At 32.7% G+C, this 14,811-nt stretch overlaps 3 protein-coding genes across 3 annotated transcripts in view; 1 reads left to right on the top strand and 2 right to left on the bottom strand.

The window, feature by feature from the left end:
* The first annotated feature begins 564 nt into the window (after nt 1–564).
* On the top strand, nt 565–4,310 carry LOC105348264 (protein FAM8A1). The gene is made up of 5 exons (XM_066084993.1): nt 565–980; nt 1,241–1,364; nt 2,211–2,364; nt 3,031–3,185; nt 3,719–4,310. The coding sequence occupies exons 1-5, from the start codon at nt 689–691 to the stop codon at nt 3,870–3,872; spliced, it is 879 nt and encodes a 292-aa protein (XP_065941065.1). The 5' UTR covers nt 565–688; the 3' UTR covers nt 3,873–4,310.
* A 776-nt stretch (nt 4,311–5,086) lies between these two features.
* On the bottom strand, nt 5,087–11,291 carry LOC105348256 (uncharacterized). Its single transcript, XM_066084992.1, has 7 exons — nt 11,227–11,291; nt 10,483–10,551; nt 9,774–9,865; nt 8,915–8,977; nt 7,853–7,946; nt 7,521–7,664; nt 5,087–5,708 (listed from the first exon to the last, which is right to left on the bottom strand). Exons 1-7 carry the CDS (start codon nt 11,237–11,239, stop codon nt 5,191–5,193), a joined length of 993 nt encoding a protein of 330 aa, XP_065941064.1. The 5' UTR covers nt 11,240–11,291; the 3' UTR covers nt 5,087–5,190.
* Nucleotides 11,292–12,454: 1,163 nt separating this feature from the next.
* Nucleotides 12,455–14,811, bottom strand: part of LOC105348244 (uncharacterized) — a 2,746-nt gene continuing 389 nt past the window's right edge. The window contains exons 3-7 of the mRNA XM_011457589.4: nt 14,773–14,811; nt 14,425–14,487; nt 13,976–14,072; nt 13,259–13,402; nt 12,455–12,999 (exon numbers count right to left, since the gene is read on the bottom strand). The exon at nt 14,773–14,811 is cut by the window's right edge and continues 44 nt beyond it. Of these exons, the coding sequence (XP_011455891.3) occupies nt 12,482–12,999; nt 13,259–13,402; nt 13,976–14,072; nt 14,425–14,487; nt 14,773–14,811 (861 nt within the window). The 3' untranslated portion in view covers nt 12,455–12,481. The remainder of the gene's footprint in view (nt 13,000–13,258; nt 13,403–13,975; nt 14,073–14,424; nt 14,488–14,772) is intronic.

The following is a 14,811-nucleotide window of genomic DNA, read 5'->3' as shown; positions in this document are numbered from 1 at the left end:
TAGCTACGTCCAACCGAAAGTCCATGCAATTGTAAGTTTAATAAAAGATTGTTTTCTTTGGTATTTCATGCAGGTAAGAAGGTATTTATAGCATGCATTGTAGAAAATATATAGACCACGTATAAAACACCACAAATCACCTTTAATCCGGACATATTATTATCTTGATATGTTTAGAAAAAAGTTTTATCTTTATGACTTCTAAAAATGCAGATATATTGAAAAGGCATCGGATTCTTCTCTTACATCTGATTCTTCTCTTAAATATATACATGTATAAAAAACAAAAACAAAAGATGTTTCCACTGGGGCATCGTATCCGCTCTACTGTACACTCTATGACATATACTAGTATATAAATAATACACGTGTATTATTTATAATGATGCCCCTGTGGTGTTACGTTGTAGTTTAGACCGGGGACTTACGTTATATAGACTTTTATTTTCGTTTTTGTTGTATTTTTTTACCTATTTATTTATTCTATTATTCATTTGTTTAATTTTTTTTTTTTAGGTCAAAGGTATGAAGATGCTTATAATCCGGAATCTTTCAAATTTGGCTCTAAATCTATACACGCCATGAGCCGGAAGTAAACATGTCTGTCAACCGAAGATTTTGCGACTCGGCTTATTGTTTGTGTTAATTCTTCTTATAAAAGGAAACAAAGACCAAGAAAGGACTAGCTATGGAGACTACACAAAATCCTTCTGAACAAAGTTCTTCAGAGCGACCGTACAGGAATCTTAGGGAATACACAGACCAGCTTCATCTATGGCTGTATCAGTATCGGATGTGGAACTCAATGCAGTCCTTCTCTACAATGTTTCCATTAATGTTAAATCACTGTACCGGTCCCCAGCTATCATTTCCACACAACAACAATAACAATACCGCGACGCATACTGCAACTATAGCACCAGATTCCACCACAGCAGCGAACAGTACCAGAAGAACGACACAATTTCAAAACCAAAGAGGTAAAGGTGTACATATGTAGCTGTTCTATACAAAACATCTCTACATTGTTTATCTTGATTTTCTTTAAAAAGTATTTGATGCTAATATATGCCATTTTGTACACATTGAAAACAAACCAAACAAACAAAGCTAAATGCATTTTGTGTGATATACGAACATGTATCAAAATGATCTAAAGGATTTTCAAAAGTTTATAGTTTTTTGCCGGTTAAAGATAAAATTAATTTTTTTTATGATTATTAATTAATATCTTTTTCAGTTGGATCTTTGTATTCCCTACCACCTCTGTGGAAAAGAGTAGCAGCAGAAATAATTGATTTTGTTGTGTTGTTCTATCTAAAGATTATGATGACAGTTCTGGTATTACGACACATGGGGTATTTGTAAGTAATCGCGTAAATATATAGTTTGAATTTTCATCCATTTGTCCACTCAAGATAAGTTTGATGCTGTAGAAGTTGCTTGTTAGTAGTCATACATGTATATATCACTCCATAATGGACATAATTATGATAAAAAAAAATATTTAAAAACTTGCGACAGAGAAAAAACAAAGGGCTATTGTACAGTATACATATTATAAGATATGTCTGATCTTTGAAGTTTAAATTCCTTAATGGTCATGGTCATATTATTGGTCAAAATTTATTTTTCCATGTTTAATGTTTTCAATGCTTCAGTAAGGCTCTTCTATTAATAAGTCAACCAAACTTTTAGTGTTAGTTATCCAGTTATGAGAGGGATACAGAGCTCACAATTCTTTGATATGTGAACAAAGTTCATGTCATGTTTTTGTTTACATTTGAATGTTGAAGTTTAGGACCTCAAATGAACTTAACAGTTACTAGAAACTGTTTATGTTCAAAACAAATTAGCAGATAGAAAAATCAGCTTGAAAAAGAACTTTTATTGGCATGTTGAACCAATATAAAAAAAACATGGTACAAGACTTGTTTACATATTAACAAGGAATTGTGAGCTCTGTATCATGCTTAAAACTCTATGACTGACACTCAAATGTTGGTTGATCATCAGAAATGCATTACTAAAGTATATTGTAAAAAATAAAAAAATAAACATAAAATTTCACCAAATTCATGACCATGCCCTTAAGAAGAGTAGCTTAAACAACTACCGGTACACTATTTTGAACTTTTGTTTAAAGATGAATGAAATAACAGTGTATACTTGATCTCTCCCATTAGTTTATGTCTTTATTTGTTTTGCAGAAGAGATGATAATTTAATTGAAGTTCCTCTGGACATTATGCCGAAGTTTGACTTTACAGAAATCACAGAGATGGATGTTGAAAAAGCATTTAGTTTTACCTCAGAACTAATAGCTTTAGAAATAATGAATAGAATAATGATAACAATTTTTGAGGTAAGAAAAAAGGAAAGAAAATACTAAAATGATTTTACATTAATACTATAAAAATTATATTGTACCAATATGCTAAGATTATAATTCTACCTGGATATGATGCTTTTTAAATATATTATTTATATGTTAGTTCATTACCTTGATACTCTTAGAATACTGAGAGAGAGAAAGTTGGTCTCAATAAAAGCTACCATTTAAATGTATTTTAAATGCTAATATTGTGTATTATACATGTACTGTAAAAATGGTTATTACAAGTAGAAAAAATTAACAATAGTCACATGTTAAGCTTAAAACCATGTAAAATACCCTCATGCAAATGGTAAAAAAATCAAACTTTAGAGTGATAATTCAAGCATCTGCCTATTTAATACCCATGAATAGTGTTTGGCTATAAGAAACATGTACTTATCCACCAGTGTAAATAATCACTTTTACAGTATACATATTTGTTCAATCATTTATCATATTGATCTAATGAAAATATGTATCATTAGGATGAATTTTATTGTACACTAATTTTATTTATGAACATAGATACAAATTTAGTAAGTAGAAAAAAGAAATACACATGTAATTCTACTGGTATTTGAAACAATCCCACCCTTATTTGGAAGTTGAGACAAATACCTACCATTGGTACATGCATGTCGTCTATTGTTTCAGACCTTGTGTTTATGTAAAGGCATAGGCGGAGCTGTAGGAGGGGCTACACCAGGCAAGAGAATGCTGGGATTGAAAGTTGTCTCCTGTCTTCATGTCACCTCTCAGCCACATGGAAGGGTCTTAGTGTGTCCAGCAAAGGATATTGGATTCTTTAGGTATACATTTTCAAGAAAAAAAATATGATGTAAAAGGGCATTTGGAAGATTATACTCCTTAAGCATTTTTTTTTTGGTTAGAATGTCACAAAAGCACACAATTGCAATGTAAAAGTGATTGAGAAAATGTGAAGTCTAATGGGAAAAAAATTATTCTATTCTCACAGTTAAATCCATCATCAGAATACCTTACCTCCATGAAAGTTAACTATTTATCTGATACTTATTTTTCACAAATGGAATGTCTGTTTTTCTTAATACACTGTCATTAGTCAGAATAATGTATAATTACTGAATGTTTTAACTTTGTACCACTTATGACAAATTGTTGGTAGTCTATTATAAGTTGCAGTTAAGAAATTGTCTAAAAGCTGATGGAGGCTGCATAATTATGCAGGGTTTTCATCTCTAGACTTTGTATTACTATATAACCTCCATTAACATTATGAATGATGTATTTTCCAGTTTCAAATTAGTTTAATAATCTAATGTGATATGTTTGTACCCTTATGTTTCCTATTTTTCTTTCACAGTGCTTTAGTGAGATCGGTCATCAAGAACTTTACAATGGCCTTCTTTTTCCCAGCATGCCTGACTGTGTTTATATTCCAACACAACAGAGCTGCTTATGACATTTTGGCAAAAACCATAGTGGTTGATGCTCGGCCACTTCAGAGGCATGCATAATAGCCATGGTTCTGGTGTGATTTGTTTTGAAATGTAAGCTAATGTTCACTGGTGATTTGTTTTGAAGCATATACTAATGTTCACTGGTAGAAGGTCATACATATTCATTTTAAGATTTGATTGCACAAAGATTTTTACCAAATCTTTGCATATTCCGCTCATTTTTATCAGTATGTTTTTTCCAGAATGAAATATTGAAATTTTCACTTGTCCTCCGTAAATTTGGAAGTGATAAATATTAATGTTATTTGTTTTATTTGTATGGGGCACATATTACCAATATGAATAAAGAAAGATGTTGATAATTGTGAGCTGTTTCTTGTGCAAGTTTTGGAAATGAAATGCTATGTATTGCTACATTCTATGCTGTTTCAGTGCACTTATATGATACATGGTACATATGGTTATGAATCCAGAATAAATGGTTCATAAATTATGTTTTAAAATTTGTTATTGATTTACTTCTCTGCAATATTTGCATCTAATCTGAAGGATCTTTGATGAGATGGAAAAAGATATACATCTGTACTAAAAATATTATGTAGATACATAATGGATGAATTGTAAATTTTGTGTATGTGTGTTTTAGATAAAATATGATTAAAATCAGTAATATTCAAATGACTTTTGCGGTCAGCACAGACATCATAACTAATGGGATGGGAGAAACAATCATGACGGACCAGATTGGGATTCTAACTCGGGGGGGGGGGGGGGGGGCTTGATTCTACAGTCAGGTGCTCTATCAACCGAGTTATCTGGTGCCGGTTTGACTGTCACATAACTATGGAGCACGATTTTAATCTGATCGACATTTTATATTAATTCGATTTGAATGAATAACACAGAATGATACGATCCAAAGCAGATCAGATTAAGTTTAAAAAAAAATGAACAGAAACTCAATTCTGTTCAAAAAACTTAACTGTAAAAATTATCCTCCCAAACAGGCACTATTAATATTATTATACTGAATGTCTTAATTTTAGAGAATTTTTTACTGCTTTAAGTGAATTCTACGGCGAACCGTACGCGCATAATTTACGCGCATGTAACAATTCGTTGTGTTACCTGTTGCTAAGTGTGTTGCTAACGCTGAGGGTAATAGAACTGATTATCAACTGCGTCTAAACCAATCAGATTTCAGTATTTAACATGAAAGTATAATGATATATAATAATAGACATTGAAAAATATGACGAATTATACAGATATAGCTTTTCGATTTAATGCTTAAAACTATTCATTATAATAGCAGATTGCAAAGCAGTGGATTCACATGTCATATTAATTGCATTTGAAAGTAATTTTCTCGAGATTAACCGGTATGACCATGATGAGTCACCACGCTTTCCAATCGAACATGACTCAGCCAGTAATGGCCGTAGCTGACTTGAAGCGCATCTTTCCGTATTACCAGAGTGTAATCTCTGACGTTCTGATACTGATTTACATTCAGTTTATGAATTTGCCATGACAGGTCAGCGTAAAATGTTCCATTGTAAGACTCTTGAATGGTGTTGTTGTTTAGCAATACATCTACTCGCCCATGACCGGTGGTCTTACAAGCGTAGAGTTGTAGATTTGTGATAGGCTCTCCGTTCGTCCTAAACCTTAAGATTACATAACTGTTCGTTTGATGGAGAACAAGGTAGTCCTTTCTCGTATGTGCGGCATTAATGGTGTAGTTGTTGTGTACCACTCCAAACACATTGTAAGCCTGTTCACTTATGCTTTGGCATATGGCCGAGCTGACTGTTGAACTGTGACTACACGTTTTGTGAACTACGTCATAGTCAAACAACACAACGTTTTCATACCAAGTATTGGAGTGGTCTGAAAGAAAAAAAAATATCGTCTTAAGTGTTTTTCTTATCATACTATCATACTATAATTAATTCTAACATCGGCGACATTATAAATCGTATATGTAAATGATGTGTATCCCTAATCCACAGACGTGACGAAAATCGCGTAATAGTCTAAATTGGCTTCAAGCTAGCATTCTAAGCTCCAACACTCATGACTGGGTCCTTAAAGTATGTACATGTATGGTATGGATCGTAAGAAAATGTTTGATAAAAAAACGCTACTTTTATTCTATGTAAAATTTAATTCCCTTTGTGGCAATGCACTTTGAAAAAATTACGCACTGAAATTTTTTTTTCAAAGTGCGTTAAATTTTGGACCAAGTTAACCCACTTTGAAAATTTTTTTCAAAGTGCGTTAAGAATGTACATCAACTTTTTTTAGTATCGAGACTCTTAACGCACTTTGAAAAAATATGTATCAATCACAAATTCTCTAACTGAATTTCTAATCTGCTGATAGTATGATGATTTGTTAACACTAGTGAATTTAATTTACCGTCTTTGAGAACGGGGATGGGGATGGGTGTAGGGGATAACCAAAGATACAGGCCAATTACCAGTATATCATGTAATTGATTAGAGGAAGAAGATCCCCCCTATCCCTCATTATCCCTTCCAAAACATATGATTTTCAGCAACATTTAAGATCGGAAAAAGAAACATGCTCTGTTGTAAATTAAGTAAATGCAGTGATATCGAAAAAAAACGAGCTGGCAAAACAACAATTTCTCCATTGGTATGTTAAAGAATCTAAAAGTATTTCAACATTAACCCTCTTTTCATATTCTAATCAAATAAATCACTTCAATATAAAAAAAATACATTACAAATTATTATAAACATAAAAATAAGTATTAGAATGTGTTTTTTTTCCCTCGCGCTGATCTTCTAAAATATCATATTGTTTTTGATAAACATAAGTAACGTAATATCCTTTTTTCACATCACGTTTGTTTACATACATATGCAATAAGACAGTTGAAATATGTTATTGATTGATCTCCATTATCAATATACATAAATAATATTCGTTCTGGCATAGCCCAATATACCAGATAGGAAGTTAATTTACTGCATACTGAAAAAAAGGAAAATGCAGTTACTAAGCGATGACGTTTATCTCATATTTGGATAATTCAAATCTCCCAAAGAACGAAAATGAAAAAAAATCTTATCTAGAAACTGTTTATCACGTTAGCTTAGAGTGCAATGGGTTCTTTATTTTTTTAGATAAATCAGATTAAGCTAAACAAGGATAAAACAATCATTTATTATATATAAAAGTGTCAATTTTTTTGACTTAACCCTATTTTTTTTTCATAGTGCGTTAATATCGACGATATCAACGCACTTTGAAAAAAAAATTCAAAGTGCGTTGACTTGGTCCCAAAATTAAAGCACTTTGAAAAAAAATTTAAAGTGCGTAATTTTTTAACGCACACTCCTCTATTATATAGGAATTTTAACTGCCCTATTACTCGTCTTCTTCATAAATAATCAAATGATATAAAAATAAATTAATAAACAACCGACTTGCTTTGTTCACAGTAATAATATGACGATGTAAGGAGGCTACATGGTCAACAAATAACATCAGATGTACATTCAAATTTAAAGAACGATACTTCTGGCCACAAACTGTTATCAAGTAAAATATCATTTTTTTGGCTTTAAAATTTGAATTGTTTTCCTATATCTTTAGAAAGAACTTGTCATGTTAAGGAGATTAACTTAGTCTAAAAATGGCCACAACCATCGGATCCTCTTTAACATTTACCATGGCACAGTCCACACGATTTTCGGCAGTACTCGGCCGTCTCGCAATCTGAACAGATTGTTTTCAAAGCCATAGGGTCTCGACAGTCGCTAGCAGAAAGGTCTCCGCATGGAGTAGTTGGGGGCTCTTGGAAATGGCCGATGTCTTCAAATTAAAAGATTGTTATACAATGTTATAAATTTATCATGTATGTGGGAACAAGCAGATTCTGCCTTGCCATAAACTGTCACCATGTAATATATCATGGTGCAAAACACTATGCTCCCGATTTCTGTAAAGAAGGCATGGGAATGATTAAGAAAAATGACATAGTACTAGCTTTTATACTTCACCAATATTGCATATTTCTTTTCCACAATACTCCACAGACGTTGACGCTGGGTCACGTTTCCCGAAGGGACCCGCTAATGAACCGCAGGTGGATCTCTAGATCATTGAGAAAAATAAAAAGTAACTTATTTAAACATTGCTTATCTTCTCCTTTTATGAACAAAAATTGAGCATGGGTTGTACGGTGTTTTAATGATACTGCTCATGATGCAACAGAAAGTTGACATGATCAAGATAACAATACATATGTATATGCATATATTGTCTAACCATGCTACTGTACGCATTGTACATTAAAACAATTGCAAAAGCATTTCAATCAATCGTACCCATTTGTCTTTCAATCAGAATTTTTAAATTCTAGTTTTTAAACATAGAAAAGAGATTATAATATATAGATCTTTTAACCTATGAACATACACTTTGATTTCTTGGATGTGCAAATACCAAATTGTGAAAAGATTAACTACAAGTATCTGAAGTAATCGCGATATTTTCAGAAGGAAGTTGACCTCAATCCTTGTGGTATGGCCACATGCATATGCCGTTTATAACAAAATCGGTCATTGCCATGATCTGATATTTTCGGCTTAAGAGGACAAGATCTAGTAGTTTAAGGTCAGACGACACGTTCCTCAATTTTATATAACATTTTTCAGGAATTTGTTAATGGTTTACTACTACTCCGACAAGCTTTCTTGCAAAAAATTAGGATACCTTACCATGCAGGCATTTCTGCAAAATACTAGAGAATGCAATTTCCTATAAAATCTTGAAAATACACTTGAATTGCTGATAGAAAATAAATAAATAATACAGCGCAGTGTAATTCACTATATTTGGGCGGGCTTTGAACTCACAACCTCTAGAACCTACGCTCCTGGCAGAGATCCGCCACGGCTCTAACCACTTGGCCATCTAGGCATATAAATTTTAATCATTTTAAAAATCAGTATAAAAATAATTTTTATTGGAACTCTTTATTACGAGGATATACAAAAAAGATGCTCGAGGAACGTGTCGTCTGACCTTAAACTACTTTTTGTACATGTCAATATACGTACCTTAGCGCATCCGTATGTCTTTATCCACGTTCCATCATTGAGAGTTGTTGTATTTAAGTAGCACTGTTAAATAATCCGCAGATAACCTAATGACAGTAGCTATTTCTGTTTGAATACATAGAGCTTCGAAATATAAATCTAGATATTACCTGTAATCTGCAAATCTTAAGGAGGCTAAATAGTCAACAAATTATTCATCAGAACCGCCTTAAACTTCTAGACATACTGTTTTTGGCCATAAGTTAATATAATAACTAATATAATAATAAGGAGTGCTCATTTTCAAAATTCTTTGTTTTAGATATACCCCGATGTATTATTAATCTAAATATCAAAAATAAAAAAATGAAATGTGGTAATTATCAGCTCAATTCAACAACATGCCTCTTTGAAGCCATAACATGAAACACCACTCCCACCCCCCACAAACCCCTCCCCCCCCCAAAAAAAACCAACACCCCCCCCCCCGAAAAAAAACACACCCCCCAAAAAAACCCCAACCAACACAAACAATTAAAAAAACCCATAAATCTTATTATGTCTGGTAATAACATTCATATCAATATCTGAAAAAGATTGCAATTCTTAAATTTTGATTTAAAAAATAATTGATGCAAATAGCACATGGAGTATGACAGTAACAGCAAAGATCAGACTGCTCCTCGACCAGTGCAAACTGGTCAGCATCTAAGTAGATGAATTGTATGTACAAATGAACCTTTTTTTCTTTAACAACAGAATTATAAAATGATTACTTCATTGATATAGTTAATGAATAAGTTTATTGTGATTTTTTATTTAAAATGTAACAAAGCTATATAAAAGTACCCTTAACTACATATACTAGCTAGATTTTTACCTCCTTATCTTCCCCGCATTCTACTAGACCAATGCACGAATCCAGCTGTGTCTGCGTCGTTCCCGTACACCGCAGGCAATGACGTATAGGTTCTGATCATGACAAAATCGCTCAAAAATTATAATTAAATATTTTATATAAGCTGATAGTACAATTCAGTTCAGTTCAGTTTATTTCACTTAAAACCATAAAATGATACATGAGGTACATGAACAGACGTAACATATTTACATATGAACAAAATGGTTGCAAAGTACAAAAGCACAAAAAGCAAACACGTCCTGATAACACATTATGTAGCATTGAATACGTGAACATGTCTAATTATAAACAAACGTCCTTGGCTTCGTAAACAGAAAAAAGCTTGCAAGATATGTATTTTGATTATTTGATGTAATCCGGTAAAATATTATGTAAAACTATTTTGATATGCATAGGGTGAGTGTTTGCATTTAAGATTTCGTTTGCTTCATTACATGTCTAAATGATATACTAAGTATATATCATTTACATAGTACATGTAGTGTATAAGCCCTGATGTAGGCGTGTTGTTTTGTCAAAACTGGACAGGGTCTGGAAGCTAGGGTTATATGTCTACTCCCACCCACAAGAGACTGCATTGCCCTTCAATTTAAAATCGGAAATTCTAATCCTCGTATGTTTTTTTATGTATTAATATATTCCGAAAAATGAAATGGCATAACATTACCTGTTTGTCCAAAACATAACGGAAGTTCTTCAATACTAGTAAGGAGAATCACAAAAAGAAATCGGAACACTGCCGGAACAAAAAATATCAATAAATTAAAAGTAAAGTGGAAGTGATATACTGTACCTCAATAATATATTGTCAGAACAATTATGGCAAAAACCAAACAAAACCAAAAACACAAAACAAAACAAATTACAAAAAGTAGTTTTATCGGAATTTTTAATCTAAACTTAATAAAGTAGAAAAATGTATAATATATCCTACAAGGATATAAGGAAGTTTTTTCTTCTGAATTTTTGATTTTTTCCTCAGACTTTCTTTTTAAACATTGATAAGTTACAATATATATTTCTATAACCCGTCAACTAGTCTACATTTCGCAAAACGGTTTTTCCCCCGTTTTTCAATCAAAGGATCGGGATCGGAAACTGTCAATAATTTGTTTGTTAGTTTATGACAGTGATGAATCGATTTATTCACATGGTAGTTTTATGCATCGTTTTATGCAAATAACGACGTAGACATGCTTGATCAATTATTGACGTTATACCCCCCCCCCCCAAAAAAAACCCAGAAAGTCCCAAATGACAAAAACAAAACAAAACATAAACAAAAAAAAACCCAGAAGTGGAATTAAAAAAAAATAATCAGACGCTTACTTCCTGAATGTGAAATTTGACAAGATTTAACACATAATTTTTCTGCGGGATGTTTGAAAAATAATGAATAAATAGTACTCACTTTTCTTTGCCATAGCGAAACAATCCTTATATCACCTAACCTTTCTTCATTATCTTTAAACGATTACAGATCACACTCGCAGAAATAATATATCGCCGTTGACCTAAGAGATAATTCCTGCTGTTCTTTATGTTTCCTGCTATATGTGCATTATAAATAGCTGATCTTAAAGACAGAAATGTTCATGCTTTTCATCAAGTTTTATACGTTATGAACTTTCTGCAAATTATTTAATTTTAATTCAAATGCATTCGAATTATTGAAGATGATTTCTAATTAATTTATTTACAATCAAAATCGGTATGTTCACGCCTCATTTCAAATATTTATCTTCGCGTGATGTTGCAAGCTTATTTTAGAACGTAAACAAGATATCTACGCGAAAGCGTTCTCTACATGTTGGAAATGGACTAACCCATTCAAAGATAAAAAATTGAAAAAGAAAATGACCGTCAGACAAGGAGCGAAATAAAGGCAAAATCTTAACTGGCCACCACTTTGAACTTCATGTAAATAACACGGGCTTCTGACTACTTACTAGACAAGTCAGAATGTCACACAAACGTTTGTTATGGAATCTCGAGATATGAAATGTTTTGAGTAGAGGGGGTATATTAAATGTTTTATGATGTATATTCTTCATCCTGTACTGTTTGTTCAATTTCTGATGATGTTTATTCGAAATCGTTTGATGTATCATAACTATTCTATAATCTTTATGTATATTTGATAATCTTTTGTATGATGTTTATTCTTTAATGTGATGCTTGTTCATTTATCTTGTGATCTGTATTTGATAATTTTGTGATATATTATACATTTCATTCGTATTAAGTTTCACTTTTGTTTTTTCTTGTTAACTTGTTTTTACTATACTCCCGCAGACAGTTGTTCATTGTATTTAGTTTACATCATCAAAAGTCCTTATAAATTTACAATTATGCAGGAATTTACATAATTAGTACTTGAAGCTCTACAGTTAACTAAAAACTAAATCAACCGTCAGATACCTCGATGTAAGGAAGTTAGTTTTCATATTTAAAAAAATTGATATCAAATGATTAGTAATCATCCAGCTTTTCCATGACCGAAAGGTATGATCTATGTCGACTGATGTTACTCTATCCAAGTCATTTATTTTTCAACAGTTATGGAAACATCCAATTATTTACATGCCGTGTTATATCAGCGACCCTTTAAAATCAAAAGCCTGAACATATCATTGAATGGTTATGTTTTTTTATTAGGAGCAACATTAATGAACATGATGTGCAATCGTGCTTTCTACTCTGATTCGGCTGATCCAATAGTGGCCATAGCTGTGAGTAGCACTGTCTTTCTGAATTTTCAAATCGAACTCCCGCGTGTTATTCAAGTGCAGTGAATCCAAGTTATGGATTTGCCACCTCAGGTTCCACACGTCAGTTCCGGTGTACGACTGTTGGATTGGTTGGTTGTTCAACAGGATGTCCACTCTACCGTGGCCAGTGGTCTGACATGCGCTCAGCTGTAGATTGGTGATTGGCTCACCGTTGGTTCTGAAGTGGAGGTTGATGAAACTTTCGTAATAGACCAAGATTAAGTAATCGTGTTTGGCGTGGGCGTGGTTTAGAGTGGTGTTGTTTTCCATTACTGGAGACACGTGGTGGTTCTGTTGCGTAATACTCTGGCAGATAGAAGGGTCGACAGAAGAACTATGGCGGCAGGTCTTGTGGACCGGATCGTAGTCAAAAAGGACCACGTTTTCGTACCACACGCCATTGTGTCCATTATCTGTCAAATTTGATGCAAAATCCCTAACAATAATTAATAAGCGTTTATAATATGTAAAAGCTAGTTTTTGTTTTATATACAGTAAAAGTGTATAGAATGCAATGGACTAGCTCATAAAAATGAAATGGGAGTTAACAAGTTTATAAATTTCATTTATTCTATTTTTAAAAGTGACATTTTATACTTTTACTAAGTAACATAAATTTATACTAAAATTTCAAAACGCAAGTATCCTTGGTATGGTATAGATTAAATTTACCCTGACACAACCCACACGACTTCCTGCAGTATTGAGCGTACTCGCAGTCACTACACATCGTGGCTAGGTGGGTGGGATCGTGGCACTCTGAGGGTGAAGCATCAACACAAGGCTCAGTGGACGGTTCCTGGAAGCGACTGACGTCTGAAGCAGGGGAATATATATATATAAATCATTCGGTTCCTTTTTTCTACAGCAGTATTAATTTGAATGTATCAGCCCAAGACCAACATACCGACCAAACGGCTGATATAATATTGGTCAAGGTTTGATACATGTTGTTATATGCATGTAAATGTACCAAAGGATTTTTATTTTATGTGTACATGTATATTACTTTTGAGAAAAACTACTTTTTTTAAAACTACTATTGATTTTGGCATTCAATTGCATTATAGTTCTTCTCAAAAGGACTTTGATTTGATTAAAAAGAACTCTACAGAGGTACCCATAATGCCGTGCTTTGATTCAATAACTTTTAATCTTTTAAAACAGATTGTTCATATGTTTGTTTATTCTTTTGTTTAAAATTTACAGCAATAACAACATTTCTATACTAGTTTATTCCTCGCTCTCAAAAAAGTTGTAATATACTTAACCGTTTGCAAGCAAATCAGAGAACTGTTAAATTAATGGTCACTGAAATAGGGTTTTAGACCATATAGTAAAATGTATTACACCCTTTATATTTTCTACTTAAAAGAAATTGTGTATTACCTGTGTTACACATCTCATGCTTGCAGAAGGTGGTCTTTGATGCCTGTTTGGCTTGTCGTCGACCTATCGGGGTACCCGGTGCCAAGCATGTTTGTCTCTGTCAGATAAAGTGTAAAACATTATAGAAGTTTAATTTTGCATGTTAAACATGACAAAATTGTCACGTGTATCTGTTATACTCTATCAAGAACACATTGTCATATTGTAAAAAAAAACAACCCCAAAACAACAACAAAATCCGCACAACTTATATGTAATCATTGAAACTTCAGTTGGTTTATTTATGGTACAAGTCATAGTCAAACGTCAACAATAGACAGAAAACCAACACCCAACTCTTAATTTATGGACAATTTGTCTCACAGTAAGGTTAAAAATGCTGAAATGACATACTATCGTCCATATTTTCTCATTTAAAGTATAACAAATTATGTTTGATCAGTACATACTGGAGCACATCCATAGTCTTTTGTAACAACACCAGAGGTAGATGTTGATGAGGCAACATAACACTGTAAATATAAAAAAGAATTTCATGTATTTAGAGAGAGAAAGATAAAAAAGAATACATGCTAAGTAGATATACTATGTGGATCTTAAAAATCGTTAGATTGAGTTAAAATACAACACAACGTTTTAATATAGTATAAGAAACAAAGTCGTGCAAATTAAAAGGATATTTCAGTACTGATAAATAAAATGAAACATAGCGTTTATAAGTGATTGTGTGTTTGATATTGTTCTTCGCATAAAATCCCACCCTCTGAAAAAAATTTTAAAAAAAGAAAGCCCCTGACCTCACTAGTACACTCTGTAACATAAACACAGGGAGTTGC

Source organism: Magallana gigas, chromosome 5 (genome assembly GCF_963853765.1).
Source record: "Magallana gigas chromosome 5, xbMagGiga1.1, whole genome shotgun sequence".
In the NCBI taxonomy this organism is placed as follows: Eukaryota; Metazoa; Mollusca; class Bivalvia; order Ostreida; family Ostreidae; genus Magallana; species Magallana gigas.
Note: the sequence above shows the minus strand (reverse complement) of the source record. Positions and strands in the feature narration are given on the sequence as shown.